This window comes from Nycticebus coucang, chromosome 16 (genome assembly GCF_027406575.1).
Source record: "Nycticebus coucang isolate mNycCou1 chromosome 16, mNycCou1.pri, whole genome shotgun sequence".
In the NCBI taxonomy this organism is placed as follows: domain Eukaryota; kingdom Metazoa; phylum Chordata; class Mammalia; order Primates; family Lorisidae; genus Nycticebus; species Nycticebus coucang.
In genome coordinates this window covers 76,580,050-76,598,517 of record NC_069795.1, presented here as the reverse complement: position 1 = coordinate 76,598,517, position 18,468 = coordinate 76,580,050, and the positions used below count along the sequence as shown (strand labels likewise).

General features: G+C 39.4%; 1 protein-coding gene across 1 annotated transcript in view; it reads left to right on the top strand.

Annotated features, from left to right (window-relative positions):
- UBXN7 (UBX domain protein 7) overlaps positions 1 to 10,057 on the top strand; it is a 68,861-nt gene extending 58,804 nt beyond the window's left edge. The window contains exon 11 of the mRNA XM_053565382.1: positions 1,552 to 10,057. Coding sequence (XP_053421357.1) covers positions 1,552 to 1,713 — 162 coding nt within the window. The 3' untranslated portion in view covers positions 1,714 to 10,057. The remainder of the gene's footprint in view (positions 1 to 1,551) is intronic.
- The last annotated feature ends 8,411 nt before the right edge of the window (positions 10,058 to 18,468 follow it).

Sequence of the window (18,468 nt, the reverse complement as noted above, 5' to 3'; positions counted from 1 at the left end):
CAGGCTAGAGTGCCATGGTGTTGGCCTACCTCACAGCCTACCTCATACTCCTGGGTCTAAGTACTTCTCCTGCCTCAGCCTCTCAAATAGTTGGGAGAGACCACTACAGGAGTGTGCCACCACACCCAGCTGATTCTTTTTTTTTTTTTTTTTTTTGCAGTTTTTGGCTGGGACTGGGTTTGAACCCACCAACTCCACCTTATGGGGCCAGCACCCTACTCCTTTGAGCCACAGGCGCCACCCCCCAGCTGATTCTTTAGTAGAGACAGGGTTTTACTCTTGCTCAGGGTGATCTAGAACTCCTGAGCTCAAGCCTCCCACTTTGGCCTCCCAGAGTGCTAGGATTACAAGCATGAGCCATTCTGCCCAGCTGTAAATCTTAATTCTTATTAGTTTATTTCCTTCCCAAATTGCTGTTTACATTATATCTCAATTCCTTCCATGCCTGCATTGAATAGAAACCCGACTGAAATTATTGCTGAAAAAGGAGGAGTTAGGGTTATTTGAAGAATATAGTGGGTTCTTAGGTTTCCTAGTAGCTGAAACTGCAAAGTGATTATGAACCAAGGCTGTTTTTCTGTGGGACCTATAGACTTTTCCTTGTGATTCTTTGCTTCATACCATTCTCCTTCCTGTATACTCTGTATACTGGTGGCTTTTCTTTACTCCTCAGTTTGCACATTGTGTAGCATGGTGATGCTGAGGGCCTGTTCATCTGAAATTCACAGCTATTGGGTTTTCTCTGTTTTTCAACTGCTGAGAAAGAGAATGACACTGAGGAGGTCAGCTTAGCTATAAATGAATCCCCATTGGGTCAGGCACACCTGGCCATTCTGTGGGATTGGAGATAATTAAACTGATTCTTACAACTGTGTTACTATAATGCAAGTAGGATCTGGTCGCTGGTGCTAATAATCAGATTGTCTCCCTGGCCTAGTGTTTGGAAAGGAATGGAGATGAGACAATGGAAAGAGCAAGTATAGACCACTTTGTTTTGAGAAGTTTGGTTGTGAAGCTAGAGGGAAGAGTACATGTAGTAGAGGGGAAAAGGTGGCTGGAGGGACTGAACATACGTAAGTCTGATGAAAAACATCTATAGGGAGGGAGTTGTTGGCGAAATCTGTAAAAGAAGGGATGTTCTGTACTGGTATGATTTCTGAGAAGGCAAGAAGGGATTTAGTGTGTAGCTGGCAAGATTGGTCATAGGTAGAATGAAAGACATCTTCCCTGATGAATGGATAGAGGGAAAACTGATAAAATTTTTAAAAATGAGAATAGTAATTTTATAAACTGTGATTGGGTTTATTGGTGATACATTTATAGCCCTATATATTTCAGTAGCACTTAATGGGACTAGTTATTGCATACAGATTTATCATCTCCCCATGGAAATAGTTATATTCCCCTTCCAGAAGGGTAAACTTTCATCATGTGAAGGAATAACTTACACTTAATATCTTATCATAGAAGAAAGTTACATGTTTAATTCATTAATATACTGTTGCCATTTATTTCCATCTAACAGATTTGTCTTTCTCTTATTTATCATAGGCTTTGGTGAAGCACGTCCAGTCTAAAGGCTATCCAAATGAACGTTTTGAACTTCTCACCAACTTTCCTCGAAGAAAACTATCTCATCTGGACTATGACATTACGTTACAAGAGGCAGGCCTTTGTCCTCAAGAGACTGTCTTTGTACAGGAACGAAATTAACACCATGGCCTGACCTCTCTCAGCTTACTCCTTTTTCCCTTTTCCTGTGAGATACCATATCACTAAGTATGCATTTTGGCTCATAGGACCATAGAGCTAAAGTTGGGCAAGCAAGTCACCTGCCTTCTCTTTTATTTCTTGTTCTCTCTTATAATCAGTCCCGTTCTCCCCCTTTTTTTTCTCTTTCCTATTTTCTTCCCTCATCCCCCAATTTCCTTCTTTCTTACCTAATCTGGTGACCAAATGAAAGTGAAAGGATAAGACCTCTCCTAGTACTAGCAGCAGGAAATGTGTGTTCCAGTAAGTGGTCTCTTGCACGGCACTTTTTTGGGATCAAATGTTAGTTACTCCCCAGACTCCTTTGGCAAAGGAATGACTAGATTCAGAATAAGAACAAACTCCCTTTTTTGTAAGCCTCCATTTTTAGTAAGGAGAAGAAATTCTCTTGTTTTGTTTTGTTCTTCATGTAGGAAATATCACGTAATGAAATATCTAGGCTTTTATTTACATGGGAAAAGCATCCCTTATCATTATTGATCATCATATTTAAAAATTTTTTCAAAGGATTTCCATCTTCTTAGCTATAAGAATTATTTCCATGGTACGTGTTATTGGCAGAATGAGTGTTAAAGGTAGGGTATATAGCATTGGGTAGCTTTCAGTATCCTGGCTTGACACAGTTTTCTTCATTATTACTCTGCTAACTATGTGGATCCTGCTGTTCCTGTGGACATTCAGTGAGCATGTTTTGGTGACTAAAATAGGAAGATGCTTGCTGTTTTTGCCAGTACAGTATATTCGTTCCATTGACCCCTGCATTGTCTGGGTCCACGGTGATCTATAGGCAGCTGATCAGTAATCATGCACAATAATGGCTTATAATTGTAGCCACTACAGTTATTGATTATCCTATGTTCTTTAAGGCATACCGGGTATGCCTCTAGGTGAAAAGAAAACATGCAGCTGAGATTTGCTAACCAAGTTCCTTTGGTTAGAAATAATGATTCATTTTTTACCACTGGTTGGAATAGTCTCTAAAAGGCTCTGATGACTGGATGAGCACAATTCCTCATGCTGTTTTCTTTCAAAAGGGTATCAAAACTGAAAGTCTCTCTAAGTGGAAGATCTTTAAACTCAGTTCATAAGAAAACATAAGTAAGGGTAATGGAGATTACCAGTAATCTTCAGATGTTGTGAGTTTTTTCTGCCAATAAAAGTCACATTCAAATTGTATTTAGAGAAAGCTTTTTTCAGTATTATTTAGAAGAGGCCATCTTGAATCTATATAATATAGTTTATATATCAGTTTCACTGTATGCTCAATTCTTAATTTTGAGTTTTAAAACAGAGTCCTCTGAAGGGGTAGTAATGATTCTGGTGGCAAAATCAGAACTTTAACTTGTTGTAATATCATAATGCGGAATGTACCTGTTTGTCAATTGGGGATTTAGATTGAGTCTTCTTCTTGAGGAACGTAAATTGCTATTGCACAGAGACCTTTATGTTCCCATTTACTTTAAGAGTACTCTCTTTGCAATTAGGGGAGTTTGGGGGAAAAAAGATACTGTGTGTTGCTAGTACACAATTATAGAATATGGTTTGTAACAGTTGGATTTTGAGGAACCCTCCCTAAAGAATGAGTTATTTATCTCCTCAAGGAAATCATGGAATATCTGTTTATTCTTCAATGAGTCCTTTTGAATTAATGTTCTTACATTTTTTTCTAAGTTTGTGTAAGTGCTTATGTATAAGTATATAATTGTATAAATATTTATAAATATATTTATATAATTACAGTTTCATTTATACCTTGAGTCAAAGTTCTCTCTTTAGATTGGTGACTGAGTAATGCCACTTTGGTGTCTTTTTATAGGCTCTTGAGCTTCACTAGCAGTTTCTAATTTATTGAGGAAACATGGTTTTTGTGTTAATTCCTCAGTTGTATCTCTGAACTTAGGTAATATACTTGCTATTTGTGAAGAATAGAGCTATATACTATCAAAGGTGCACTAGAGGGTAAACAATTTGTTGGTAGTGGACAAGATCAGAAATTTAAAAATTAAGGGAGGCACAGGGTAAGAAGTAAGAGTATGCTCATTTTTGTGCTCTGATGGCATCTATCTCCACTCCCAGCAAAGTCACAGCTAAAGCTCAGTTTATAAAAAATGTGAAGTCAAAAATTTTTCCTGTAGGTCTCTGTTTCATTCTCTTTGCCTACTAGCTTCCTTTGATAAAACATACCCAGAGAACCGAGACACGTTCATTAATGAGAGAATATAGTACTTTTTGATTCCCTCTGCACTTGCATATTCATTCATTTATGAGAAACCAAAGTGACTTTTTCAACTTGGGTTACTGTGAGATGATTAAATGCATATAAAGTGATTTAAGTAAGAGACAGCATGATATATTCATCCAACTTAGATACAACTGGAATGTTTAGAGGACAAGAGGTAGAGGATTTCACTTTAATTTGAGGCAGAAATGTAATTGTCTTGGGGTTGATACGGAGGCCCATGGGAGGAATTATGGATGGTACATGGGAAGAGTAAATAAAGGAGTGTTGCCTTCCTCAAGAACCTAACTCACTTATGCATTACACGTCTTCTGGTTTGCTTTATTTCTTCTGCAAGTTCCTTTGTTCTTTGGGGGATAGGTTTTATTGAATAGATTACATCAGTAAGGTTAGTTAAAAATACCATTATAGGTGTTGGTAACATCTTGGGAAAGAGTTTAAACAATGGGGAGGAAAAGAACAAGATAGTGGTGAGAAAAATACAGTGAGACAGAATGAAAACTGGTGGGGAGAAAGTAAGAGGCATGCTTTTTTTGAATTTGATTTAGGAAGGATGGAGAAGATAAGAGAACAGTGCCAAATGAAGGAAGAACAGGGAACTAATTTTGAGTAACTGGCATGTACTAAGTACTCAGCATTTTCTCTGTAATTTTCCTAAAATCCCTACAAAATGTATATTTTCCCCATTTTATAGATAGGAAGAAAACAAGTGTAGAGAACTTGTTCAGGATGTCACAGTTAGTAAATGGCAAATTAAATTAGAATTGGAGCACAGAATCCATGATATTTTAACTTCCATGTTATATTCTCCTACAACAGGGGAGTCAATTTACCTAGATTGTCTTCTCATTGTTTTGCTTTGTAAATTATCGTTTAGTTTTGTTTCCTTAAATCTAAGGGGAGTAGTTGAGGTAAAGTTTGTGGGATTTGCACTATGCCTGTAAATTCTTATTTATGCCATTATTTTGAGAGGCTGATTATTAATTGCTTTTAAAAATGATGCACTGATGAAAATGTGAAAGGAAAACAGCTGTGTGGCATTATTTGCCAGGAATAAATGGAAAAGATAAAAGAATTTTATCTTTAACCATTTTTCAGAAAAGATATGATTATCTTTTCTGCATCCATCCATACCAGATTATTAAATCCTGTGTGTATATATTTTAAAATCTTTTATAAAATTCTACTTTCTCAACTCTGTATATCAACAATTATTTATTAAGTCCTTAATCAAAGCTGAAAATATTTTGAAATCCAAGATCCGATTCCTGTTTATTTTATCCAGTTAGGGAGACACACTACAGATGAGATAATTGGAGAACATGTAAGTGTTTACCTTTCTGAGGTATTCTAACTACAATAGAAATTTAGAAAAGGGAAAGAATAGTGTTTTAGTTAGGAAAGTCTTCACAAAGACATAAGACTGAGAAGAGGCGAACACAGTAGCTCAAATTTTCTTTTGACTCATATATGTTCTTTAGCTCCAACTTTCGTAACTCTTAGATTTAGGGCATGAAGTTTGTCAGTAAGGCATAACCAGTATCCAAGTGGGAAAGGATTACTGATCCCTAGGACTAAAGATTCTTAGCTAACAGTGATCTCACTTGTACACTTAGGAGAAATACCAGAGGGAGCCAGTAGCAACTGAAAAATGAAAGATTTAATTTCTTTATCCAGGTACAAATTAAATGCGTATTACATATGACACACACAAAAAGGCACTTATGTAGCTATAAGTGTACTTGGGTAACAATTCTGCTAATTAACTGTTACCTTGGCAGTTGTCTTTCTTCCTCTGAGTCTTGGAGTCCTCATCTGAAATATGAGCGATTGTACTAAATTCATAGATTTGAGCTTCCTTAAGTGAAAAGACTTGTAATTTTAAAAATTGGCATGGGTAGGGAATTGTGGGTCTAACTATTAATATAATTAGTTCCACAAAGAAAATGTAAATGTATACATGGGATCATAGACCCCTTGCAGAAGCTCTAGAAACCTCAGGTTGTAGACGTCTGAATTATATCATCTCTGAAGTCCTTTTCTACCCACAAATTTTATGTTTCTACTCTTTTCCCTTTATTAAATAATATTCCTAGGCTAATTAAAAGTGAACTTGTTAGTTTCTTTGCTTTTTTTCCCCTATATGCAGGTATAATTTGACCAATCACTTGATCTAACCTCACTGTGATTACTGAAATCTCCAAAAAGGAGAATATAACAGTTATACATGCAGTAATGATCTTTCAGTGTAATTTTCAAACTTAATGCTGTGTGCCTATGAATACGACTACAATGTATGTGAGACCCAAATATGTCACTGACACTGGAGTTAAATTGTATTTTACCCATGTGCTTAAAGTACTTTAATGCCTGAGCAATTGTTGGGGAATTGATTTGTATAAATTGTAGCTTTCACACTTGGTTTTGGCAAAAATGATTTTTTCAAGATCCTATTAGGCTGACTTTTAAATTTTTTTTATTATTTTAGAGATGGGAGTTTCACTATTTTGTCCAGGCTGATAGGGAATTCCTGGCCTCAAGTGATCCACCCATCTCTACCTCCCAAGTAGCTGGGATTACAGACCCCATCCCCAGCCCACTATTGAATTTTAAAAATATTTCTTATCCTGTAGAGTGTATCTTCATTTTGTCATTCTTCACCCCCACATTCTTCCTCCCCAACACCTTTCTTGACCATCACTAATCGTGGGGTGCGGGTTGATGAATAGTAGTATCTTTTGTAAAACTAAAACTCAAAGTAATGAGGATAGAAAGAATTCAACCCATCTTCAAATAATACAAGTCTGGATGAATAGGCTATGTAAAGACAGCTGTGTGCTATGAATATTCAGCTTCATTGATTTGCCTTGCTTATCATTTCAGTTATTATCTTGCCTGAGAAACTTAGTGTTGCATAGTACACATTTTTAGAATAGTGGCAAGAATGTTCTTCAGAACTGCAGATAACCAACAGAATACCATAGTAACATATTTATTTCCCCTATTATATAGAGATTTGGCATTTCAATGAAGATTATTTTGGTTTTTGACTCACCTATGTGTCATTCTTTCTAGAGAGATGATTTAGAATTCAGTATTTTTTTATTATAATAGAGATTATGATGGCTTTGGTAGTTTCTCATGAAGTAAACTTAAATGGTTGGATTATTGGATGTGATAAGACCCGTAATCATAAAAGTTTTTAATCCTTCCCTCTCTTCTACTTTTCCATTTTCTATTCTTTAACAGTCATTCTCACAAAATAGTTACGGTTTTTAATGTAATTGGCTATGTTGAAGAAATTCCATTTCTAAGTGTTACTATGTAATGTTTTTCTTTTTTTATATATTTATATTCAAGGGAAGAATTTGAGGCAAACATCCTTTTCATTAAGCTCTCTAGTTAAGGAGAATTCTCTTAATCCAATTAGAGAATGGCGAACTCTTTGACATCCTTCCATTTTTTTTGGCTTACTGATTGCTATTACATTGCTTAGAAGCGCAGCCATTCTCATAAACATGAGTTTTGGTATAGGCTTTTTCTCTGCCATATGATTTCAAAGTAAAGTTGGGTAAATCCAACATAAATTATTAAACATAATGTAGCATTTCTGTAATGAGGAGGTATTTTCAAAGGATAACCAGATTTACTTATAGGATTAGAGATGCAAATACCAATGGTAGTATTTTGCCCCAAAACAATCGCATATTAATCTATGAGAAGTTACCTTGTTGTACTTAATTCTGTGGCAACAAACAGCAAATTTTTATTGTTTAATGGTATTTCTTATATAAAGATCAAAATGCCCTAAGGTTTTCTATCCCTTATTAAGGTCACTTGGGTTTTCAAATGAGAAGAATAATCAAGCAAAGTAATATTTTATGTCCATCAAAAGAAGTTATTAATCTAACTTTGTTAAATGTGGTAAATAAAATAAAATGGAAAACATTTCTTATCATTCTGACCTGGAATTGAATTCTCCCTTCATCGAAGTCTTTTTTGTTTCCTATTTTTATAGACTTAGTATGGGAATCTTAATTGATTTAAGGGAGAGTTTCTGGATCTGGAACCATTCCCTGCCATTCTGCCTTTTTTCCTGTATCAAGGTAGCTGGCTTTAAAGTGCATGTCACCAGGATCCACTTCAAGTTGATATTAGGCTGTTGATACTCAGTTGGACACCTTACTGTTTTCAACAAAATGATTTTATAGTATGCTTTTTTCTCAAAGCTTCTATGTTCTTAATAATGGAAAATATCAATAAATGGTATGATTCAAAATATAAATAGGTTTATGACACTAATTATATGCTTTTAACATAATTATATGCTTTTAACATAACTTTTTGGTAACTGATTGCCCTGTAAGTTAAGCCTTGCATGGAGTGACCATTGCCACCCGAAAATTCCCTTTTACCTACTAATTAGAGCAAACACAGTATATAACTCCACTTCTCAGTTAATGAGTAGCAAGCTTGTAGTAGAGGCTGTTCATCTTACACATTTGGGACGTGGGCCTTGTTCCTTTCCTAGGTCTGTCCCTTCAGTTTGGAAAGTCTATTTAAAACATTTGCTGGGAAGTAGTAAAGCTGTGAGGTAATCTTCTAGTCAGTAGATGCAGAGAAATGAGTATCAATGAGTGAACATGATACTTGGTCTTTGAGGGACTTACATCCAAGCTTTGGCATGAATCTGTTAAACATAATTTTCTTCACTCCTCTAAAACTCGTTTTGTTTTTTTTTTTTGTTTTTCAGAACAGTTTTCCTTTTGATAACAAATTCTAAGCATCTGGTGTCTTTTTTCTTTCTGTTTTAAACAAAATTCTTTTTCAAGTAGGTATTGGTCGTTCCATGGAAGTTCTCAGGAGTGTTTGTAGGCTGTCTGCATGCTTTGTATGAGTTCAATTTGAACGATGCAATTTGAATCATCTGGGATGTCCGAGTCTGGCATTAATTGTGTTTTTAAACATTTTTCATGTCATTGTTGAAACCTTACTTCCCATTTTATTCAGAGAGGTTAATCAAGGAATGAAATTTGTTTGGGGATAGGGATGAGGGTGGGTTAGGGACTTGAGTGAAGTCAACTTGGGGTATTTGCTTTAAAATATTTTCTCAAGCAGTTCCTAACAGTATTTAGAGATTCCCTGGGATGTTTGTGTACTCAGCTTACTCTGGACGAAGTGGGGGGTCTTACTGAGACTTGCATTCTTAATGCAGGACAGGCTCTTAAATTCAGTCTGTAATGTAACTTTGTTATTGTATCCAAGAAGATAATAGAGGCGGTGCTCCTATTGTAGTGTTTCTGGCAAGTGCTCCCTAAAATGCATATAGAGTTCTCAGATTTCTAGGCCTTTAACCCCATGGTGCTAGGAGATACTGTTTCTGTAGCTCTTCCCAAAAGTGGGAAGATGTCTTTGACACCTGTGAGCAAGGGGCAGCTGGACCATCTACTAAATTTTTTTGTTCAAGACACATTAGAGACCCTCCTGTATATTTAGTAAGTGATAATAAAAGGTGCTAGGGAAAGCCTTAAATTTGAAGACACATGGAGGTGGTAGAAAATTAAACTTGTAGGAGGAGACAAACATGCCATTAGGTAAAGCAGAGCTGAAACTGCTCACTAAGACTCAGTGGAACTTCCACTTGCTCTAAAACCAGGGAAATCTTAGATAACTGGGTGTGATATATCTATAGATACATATAGTCTATAGGTAAATATTAATACTTTCTAAAATGAGGATCTTTCAGTTGGTGGTCCTCTGGTTTTGGCTGTACCAAATTGTGAATATTCTTGCTGTGTTGTACCCAGTTGCTTTATATTAATACTGCAACTTGAATAGGGGAGGGGAGGGGAGGGACTGTAGGGTGGGGGAGGGAGGGGAGTTGGGACATTAAGTCTTTTGAAGACATCAGCTCACTGTGCTGAGAGAGGGACCAAACTCAAGGAAACCTCTGATCTATAAATTCAACTGCTGCATTTTTTTATAAATACATGTAAATGTCCTGTTGTAATATTTGATCTTGGAAATAAAAACAAAAACTTTTCAGTATTAGTTTTTTGTGTCAGTTTTTTGAAAGATACGTTAATTAGTACAATTCAGATTTCAAAAAGTTGCCCTCATATTCTCATATTTAGGACACTTCGTATTTATTGACAGAGGTTAGTTTTTTGTCACATTGCTACATGTAATGTTTGGTAGCTTTTTCTCTGTTCCTAGTAGTATGTTGAACATTTATAATAAGGACTCAAATGTTGGTAGAATTGTTAGGAAACAATGGATTAGCTAGGCTTGTTAGGAAAGTATGACTATATTGGATGTATTTGGGTAACTTAAGTGTCTAATCTTTCAGACCAGCAATAATGACTAATGAAGGATTGTTGTACCCGTGCCACCTGTAAGAAAAACTCAGACCCCACTTTAGGTATAAATCAGATGGTGATTTATTACACCTGCACAGGGGGCCGCTGCCCAAAAGGGTAGGGGGGCCCTGAAGTGAGGAGCAGGCTGATTTTTATACCATTTTTGTGCTGCATGGCAAGCTGGCAAGTACAGAAGCAGAACATGGTGGTTAGCTCAGGGCAGGGTTACAATCGGGGCTATAGCCTGGTGGTTGGCACCGGGACAGCTCTTGGGAGACTCAGTAGCTTGGGAAACTGCTTGAGTAAGTTTTCACCATTGTTTTACCTGTGGCTAGGAGTCTTTGGGAACTCGGGGAACTTCCTTACTTCTTTATTCTATTCTGAAACTTGTTCCTGGATTTTGCCAGGGGGAGGGGCGGGAGGTTTTGAGACGTGAGAGGGACTCAGGCTGAGACAGGGGCCTTTGAGGGCCTTTTTGCTGGGTCGGTTATTACAGGAATCAGCTTAAGTAAAGAAAAAATAATTAGCAAATTAATGGGAATAAAGCCAGGAGATAAGATTATGTTGTACAATAGATAGAAATTAGATAGAAACTGCTTAGCTCACAGTTCCTCAGTGATAAATTTGTGCCTCTCCTCACGTGGAGTGTTCCTTGTCCCTATGCTCAAGCCTTACTATGTGCCAAGTAAGCACAGCCCTTGCCCTCAAGGACCTGTCTAGGTAGGAATAACAGACAACATACATAAATGAAAAAATACAGATTTGATTAAAATAGTATTAAAAAATGTTAGAAAAGGAGCCAATAGAATACTGGGAAGTTAACTTTTCGGCTGACACCCAAAGGGTGGAAAGAAAATGGGCTGTGCTAAGAGTAGGAGGAAAACTTGAATTTGTAGCAGAACAGCAAATGCAAAGTCTGAATGGAGAGAAGGCTAATATTCTATAGTGTAGTGATCAAAGGGAGTAAGAGATTACCACAAGGCCTTAGGCACTAGTAGGAGCTTGGGAGCCATTATTATGTGGAGAAGGGGTTGGAAAAGAGCAAGATCAAGCTAAACAGGTTATGGTGGGGGCTGGGCCCAGTGGTTCAGGCCTGTATGCTGGGAGGCCGAGGCAGGTAGATTGAGCTCACAGGTTCAAGACCACCCTGAGCCAGAGCAAGACCTCGTCTCTAAAAATAGCTTGGCGTGGTGGACGCCTGTATTCCCAGCTACTTGGGAGACAAGAGAATTGCTTGAGCCCAGGAGCTAGAGGTTGCTGTGAGCTAAGACGCCATGGCACTCTACCGAGGGTGACAAAGTGAGACTGTCTCAAAAAACCAAAAAAACAAACACAGGTCATGGCCAGGTTCCATGGCACCCACTTGTAATCCTAGCACTCTGGAATGCTCAAGTGGCAGAATCCCTTGAACTCATGAGTTCAAGACCAGCTTGAACAAAGTGAGACCCTGTCTCTACTAAAAATAGAAAAATGACCTGAGTGATGTTGTGGGTGCCTGTAGTCCCAGCTATTCGGGAGCCAGAGGCAGAAGGATCACTTGAACCCAGGAATTTTTGAGGTTGCTGTGAGATAGGCTGATACTGTGGCACTCCAGCCTGGGCAACAGATTGAGACACTATCCCACGCCCCCCCTACACCCCCCAAAAAAAAAATGTGGCTCAAGGAGTAGGGCGCAGGCCCCATATATCAGTTCAAACAGGAACCCGGCTCAGGCCAAAAACAGCAAAAAAAAAATCAAGAAAGACTCAAGTTACTAGAAGGTGTAGGTGGTGATAACAGTAGTGGGGTGGATCAAACAGGCTTGATAGGGGAGAAGTCATTTTAAATGTGTTAGCTGATATAACCTGTATATATAGGAAGTTGGATATGTGAGTCTGAAGCTTTGAAGGATAGATTGTAGTTGGAAATGAGAACTCATCAGCATTATACATAGGGCTTCTTTAGTACTATGGAACAAATGAGGTCACCTAGAAAGAGAGTTAAGAGTGCCCAGAGCCCATCCCTGGAGATCTCCACCAATCACGTGTCCAATCAAGGACCTGCAGCCAGTGAGGACGGACACCAGACCGGGATGTCAAGGGAGCCCAAAGTGAGGATGTTCAAGAAGGATCAAGTGGCCTAATGCTACCCAGGGATCAAGTAAAAGGGATGGTGAAGTGTTCATTAGATACAGGAAGTCGTCGGAGACCAGAAACACCTTCACTGCAGTGTTGGAGAGGGAAGTGTGATTCAAGTGGGTTGACATTGACAATATCTTTATACTAATGGAGAAAACAAAAACCCAAAGCTTCCTCTTCAGTGGTCTAGTATAAATGGCAACAGCTCTTTCAACACATCTTCCCTTTCCCCCTTCCTCCAGTTAAGGGAATTGTGCTCTCTTGTCAGCTCTCAGTTGCTGTTGGAGTTCACCCACAAGGAGGCTGGTTAGTCCTGTCACTACTATGGGAGAAAGAGTGACTGGAAAACAGCTGGCCTCACTGCCTAGATGTATCATTTTTTCCCTTTCACTTCCTCCAGAAAATTCTGTCTTCTCAACTTCCTCTATTCCTTGTTCAAATCCAACCTCTAGAACGCCCAGAACGGAACATCTGTTCCTCCTATTCTCTCAAGCCTTTCAGCCAGAGGAAGCCTTTTATGGCATTACTTATGTTCCCAGCCCAGACGTAATTTGTGGCCTCAGACTCCCATTTGCTCTTCCCTAGGAGTTTCACTAACAAAATAATAATACCCTGTTTTCCCGAAAATAAAACAGTGTCTTATTTTAAGGTGTGCTCCCAAAGATGCGCTAGGTCTTATTTTCAGGGGACATCTTATCTTTCCTGTAAGTAGGTCTTATTTTTGGAGGATGTCTTATGTTCGGGGAAACAGGGTAAGTAGCTATGTTTCCAGTAGAGACAGCTAAGAATATTTGACACATCTATAAAAATGTATAAACACTTTAGTTCTTTCACAGCAGCGACCAGGCCTTTGTTATCACAGAAGGCTTACTATAAGGAAGTGAAGAAATTGACCTAACACTATCCTTAGTCACCCCGTTTATCACAAGTATATATTTCTTAAAGAAGTCTTGTTCATAGAATTTTTGTTTTTATTTTGAGATAGAATTTTGCTCTGTCATCTGGGCCAGAGTGCCATGGCCTTAGCCTGACTCACAGCAACCTCAAATTCCTTGGCTCAAGCAATCTTCATGCCTCAGCCTCCCAAGTAGCTGGGACTACAGGCGCCTGCCACAACATCTGGCTAATTTTTCTATTTTTAGTAGACAGAGTCTCATTCTTGCTCAGGCTGGTCTCAAAGTCTTGAGCTCTCAAGTGATCCTTCCTCCTTGGCCCCCCAGAGTGTTAAGATTATAGGCATGAGGAGGCGCCTGGAGCTCAGTGGGTAGGGCACCAGCCACATACACCAGGGTTGGCAGGTTAGAAACCAACCCGGGCCAGCTAAAACAGCAATGACAACTGTAATTAAAAAAAAAAATAGCTGGGCATTGTGGTGGGTGCCTGTAGTCCCAGCTACTTGGGAGGCTGAGGCAAGAGAATCACTTGAGCCCAAGAGTTTGAGGTTGCCATGAGCTGTGACGTCACAGCACTCTATCCAGGGCAACAGCTTGAGACTCTGTCTTTAAAAAAAAAAAACAAAAAACAGATTGCAGGCATGAGCTGGGCGCGGAACTCCTGCTTGAGCTCAGGAGTTCCAGACTTGCCTGAGCGAGAGTGAGACCTCCGACTCATTAAAAAAATGAAAAACCCAGCCGGGCACCCCACAGGGAGTTCCTGTAATCCTAATGGCTTCCGAAACAGGCAATGAACTATGATACCATTGCACTCTGCTCAGGGCATAGAGTGGGACTCTGTCTCAACAACAACAACAACAACAAAAAGCAAAGAAAAAAGATTACAGGCATTAGCCACTGCACCTAGCCCATGGAATTAATTATTGAATTAACTGTCCTAAGTTTACCCCAAGGAGCAAAGACCTACAGCTGCCATCCACCAGCCCGACACTGTTTGGCACTGTAAGGGATTAAAGACAATCATCACTTTAATGATACCCATATAAGTGTGTCAGCCGTTAGATAAACCAGAGGATTCAGAACAGACAGATTATCTAAAAATCAGAGTGATATCTGGCAATCAGCCATTGGATTATTCTGATTGCCCAAGTATGAGATGTTCTAACGAACACTGCTCATAAAATCCCTTTTGCTGAGCTGAGATCCAAGAACAGGAGAGAATTAACCCACTCTAGGCATTTTGCATCTTTCTTAATTCTCACAATAAACTTGTGAGGTAGGCATCATTTTGTAACTGAGAAACAGAGGCTCAGAATATTACTGAGTCTCGGTTAACTACCAAAAGTTTACACTGCTAATCACTAGCGATGGCAGGAGTGGAGACCCAGGTCACTCAGGTGCGAAAGCAACCACAGTACTGTCACCAAGAATTGTCTTAAGATAATAAGTATCATGGCACTCCACCAAGGGTGACATAGTGAGACTCCGTCTCAGAAAAAAAAAAAGTCTCAAAACAACAGATGCTGGCATGGATGCAGAGAGGAATCAACTCTTCATACACTGTTGGTGAGACTGCAAACTAGTACAACCTCTATGGAAAATTGTATGAAAATGCCTCAAAGAACTTAAAGTAGACCTACCATTTGATCCAGCAATCCCACTGCTGGGTATAAAGGAAAAAAGGTTATTTTATAAAAAGAACACCTGCACTCAAATGTTTATAGCAGCACAATTAGTTGTAAAGATGTAGAAACAACCCAAGGGCCCACCAATACGTGAATGAATTAATAAAATGTGGTAAATGCATAGTGTAGGGTACTACTCAGCCATGAAAAGGTGATCTGGTATCATTTTGGATGACCTGGAGGGAACTGCAAACCATTCTTCTAAGTGAAACATCACAAGAATAGAGAAACACACGTACTCAATACCAAATTGGAACTAATTGATCGACACTTAAGTGCACATATGGAAGTAAATCTCAATGAAAATCAAGCTGGGGAGGGAGGGAGGAAGGAGGGGGAAAATTCACTACTATTGGGTACAGTGCACACTATCTGGGTGAAGGGCACACAGGTGTATAACTTTCACTCAATCTGAACAAAAACAATGTAAACAAAAAATGTACCTCCTAATAGTCTGAAAATTTAAAAAAGTTATTAACACCCCCCAAAATCTCTGCACAGATACTATGTGTTATTTTATCCAGTGCATGAATTAAATTCATTAATCAAGTGATTCTTGAACTCTATCCATGTTCCAAGCTCTATGGGGTCTATAGGGCATACAGAGCAGAGAAATGTACAGCCTCTGCCCTCAAGGATCTCACAGTTGTGGAATAAGAGGCGTATAAACAACACAGGTAAATAAAAATGCAGTGGGAAGTGGGCAGAGATTTCTTAAATAGGAAACAAAAAGCATTGACCATAAAAGAAAAAAGACTGATAAATCAAACTTAATTAAAATGCATAACTGTCTTCATCAAAAGACATAAAGAGAGTAAAAAGCCAAACCACAGACTGGATAAAACCATTTACAATACATATACCTGACAAAAGTATCCTACATGAACTAAGTTAATTAATTACTTAATTTGGAAGCAGGGCCTTTGCTTAGTTGCCCAGGCTGGAGTATAGCATTGTCATCATAGCTCACTATAGCCTCCAACTCTTGGACTCAAGCAATCCTCCTCTCTCAGATTTCTGAGTAGCTGGGACTACAGGTATGCACCACTACACCTGGCTATTTTTTTTATATTTTGTAGATATAGAAAAATATCTACAAAATAGATATTTGGGGGGCTCACTCCTGCTCAGACTGGTTTTGAACTCCCAGCCTCAAGCAATCCTCTCACTTTGGCCTCCCAGAATGCTAGGATTATAGACATGAGCCATAATACCCAGCCTCATACCTGGACTTACAGTAAACTCCAGTAAGGAAAAAGGATAACCAATTAAAAATGAGCAAAAGGCAGGCGGTGCCTGTGGCTCAGTGGGTAAGGCGCCAGCCCCATATACCAAGGGTGGCAGGTTCCAACCTGGCCCTGGCCAAACTGCAACAAAAAAATAGTCAGGTGTTTTGACAGACCCCTGTAGTCCCAGCTACTCGGGAGGCTGAGGCAAGAGAATCGCCTAAAGTGCAGGAGTTGGGAGTTGCTGTGAGCTGTGATGCTACGGCACTCTACCAAGGGCAATAAAGTGAGACTCTGTCTCTAAAAAATAAAATAAAATAAAATAAATTTTAAAAATGAGCAAAAAGCATGAACAGGAACTTCTCAAAAGAGGGTCTCCAAATGGCTAATAAGGATATGAAAAGGTGTTTACTCATCAAGAAAATGCAAATCAAAATCACAAGGAGGCCAACCATGGCTCACATCTATAATCTTAGCACTCTGGGAGGCTGAGGCAGAAGGATCATTTGTGCTCAGGAATTAGAGATCAGCCTGAGTAAGAGCAAGATCCCATCTCTACTAAAAATAGAAAATTAGGGCGGCACATGTGGCTCAGTGAGTAGGGTCCCGGCCCCACATACCGAGGGTGGCAGGTTCAAACCCAGCCCCGGCTGAACTGCAAAACAAACAAAAAAAATAGCTGAGCCTTGTGGCGGGCGCCTGTAGTCCCAGCTACTCAGGAGGCTGAGGCAAGAGAATAGCCTAAGCCCAAGAGCTGGAGGTTGCTGTGAGCTGTGTGACGCCACGGCACTCTACGGAGGGTGATAAAGTAAGACTCTGTCTCTACAAAAGAAAAATAGAAAATTAGTAGGGTATTCTGGCAGGCATAAGCCACCATACCCAGACTCATACATGGACTTACAGTAAACTGCAGTAAGGAGTTGTCGTCCCAGCTTCTGGGAGCTGAGGCAGGAGGATGGCTTGAACCCAGGAGTTTGCGGTTGCTGTGAGCCAGGCTGACAGCAATGGCACTCTATCCTAGAATGAGACCATCTAGACACACACACACACACAAAAGGAGCTACATACTACTAAACACCCTCCACAATTCCTAAAATTAAAAATTTTTTTTTTTTTTGTAGAGACAGAGTCTCACTGTACCGCCCTCGGGTAGAGTGCCGTGGCGACACACAGCTCACAGCAACCTCCAACTCCTGGGCTTACGCGATTCTCTTGCCTCAGCCTCCCGAGCAACTGGGACTACAGGCGCCCGCCACAACGCCCGGCTATTTTTTTGTTGCAGTTTGGCCGGGGCTGGGCTTGAACCCGCAACCCTCAGCATATGGGGCCGGCGCCTTACCAACTGAGCCACAGGCGCCGCCCTAAAATTAAAAATTTTTATGAGAATACGGAGAATCTGAAACTGTCATCTGTTGGTGGGAGAGTCAATTGGTATGGTCACTGGGAATCTGGCAATATCTACCAACATTAAGTATTCATCTATTCTGTGACACAGCAATCCTACTCCTAGACATAGTCCCTAGTAAAACTAAAGCATAGTTCCTTCAAAAGACACATATAAGAATATTCATAGCAGCAATATATATTTTTTTGGAGACAGAGTTTCACTATGTCACCCTCGATAGAGTGCTGTGGTGTCATAGCTCACAGCAACCTCAGACTCTTGGGCTTAAGTGATTCTCTTGCCTCAGCCTCTGAAGTAAGTAGGACTACAGGTGCCCGCCACAACACCCAGCTACTGTTTTTTTTTTTTTTTTTTTTGGTTGCCATTGTCATTGTTGTTCAGCAGGCCAGGGCCGGGCTTGAACCCGCCAACCTCAGTGTATGTGGCTGGTGCCCTACTCATTGAGCTATGGGCACCCAACCTAGCAGCAACATTTTTAACAGATAGAAATTGAGAATAATCTATTTTAGATGTCCATTAAGAGTAAATTGTAATATAGTCATGCAATGAAATAATACTCAGCAATAAAAAGGAATAAATTATATGATGAATGAATCTTGCAGATAGAATATTGAGTGAAGAGACCTAGACACAAAAACCACTGTATGATTCAATTTATATAAAATTCTAGAACTCCCAAAAACCTAGCCAATGGCGATAAAAGCCAGAATGAAGGCTGGTCACTGTGGCTCATGCCTGATATCTCAGCACTCTGGCAGGCCTAGGTGGAGGACC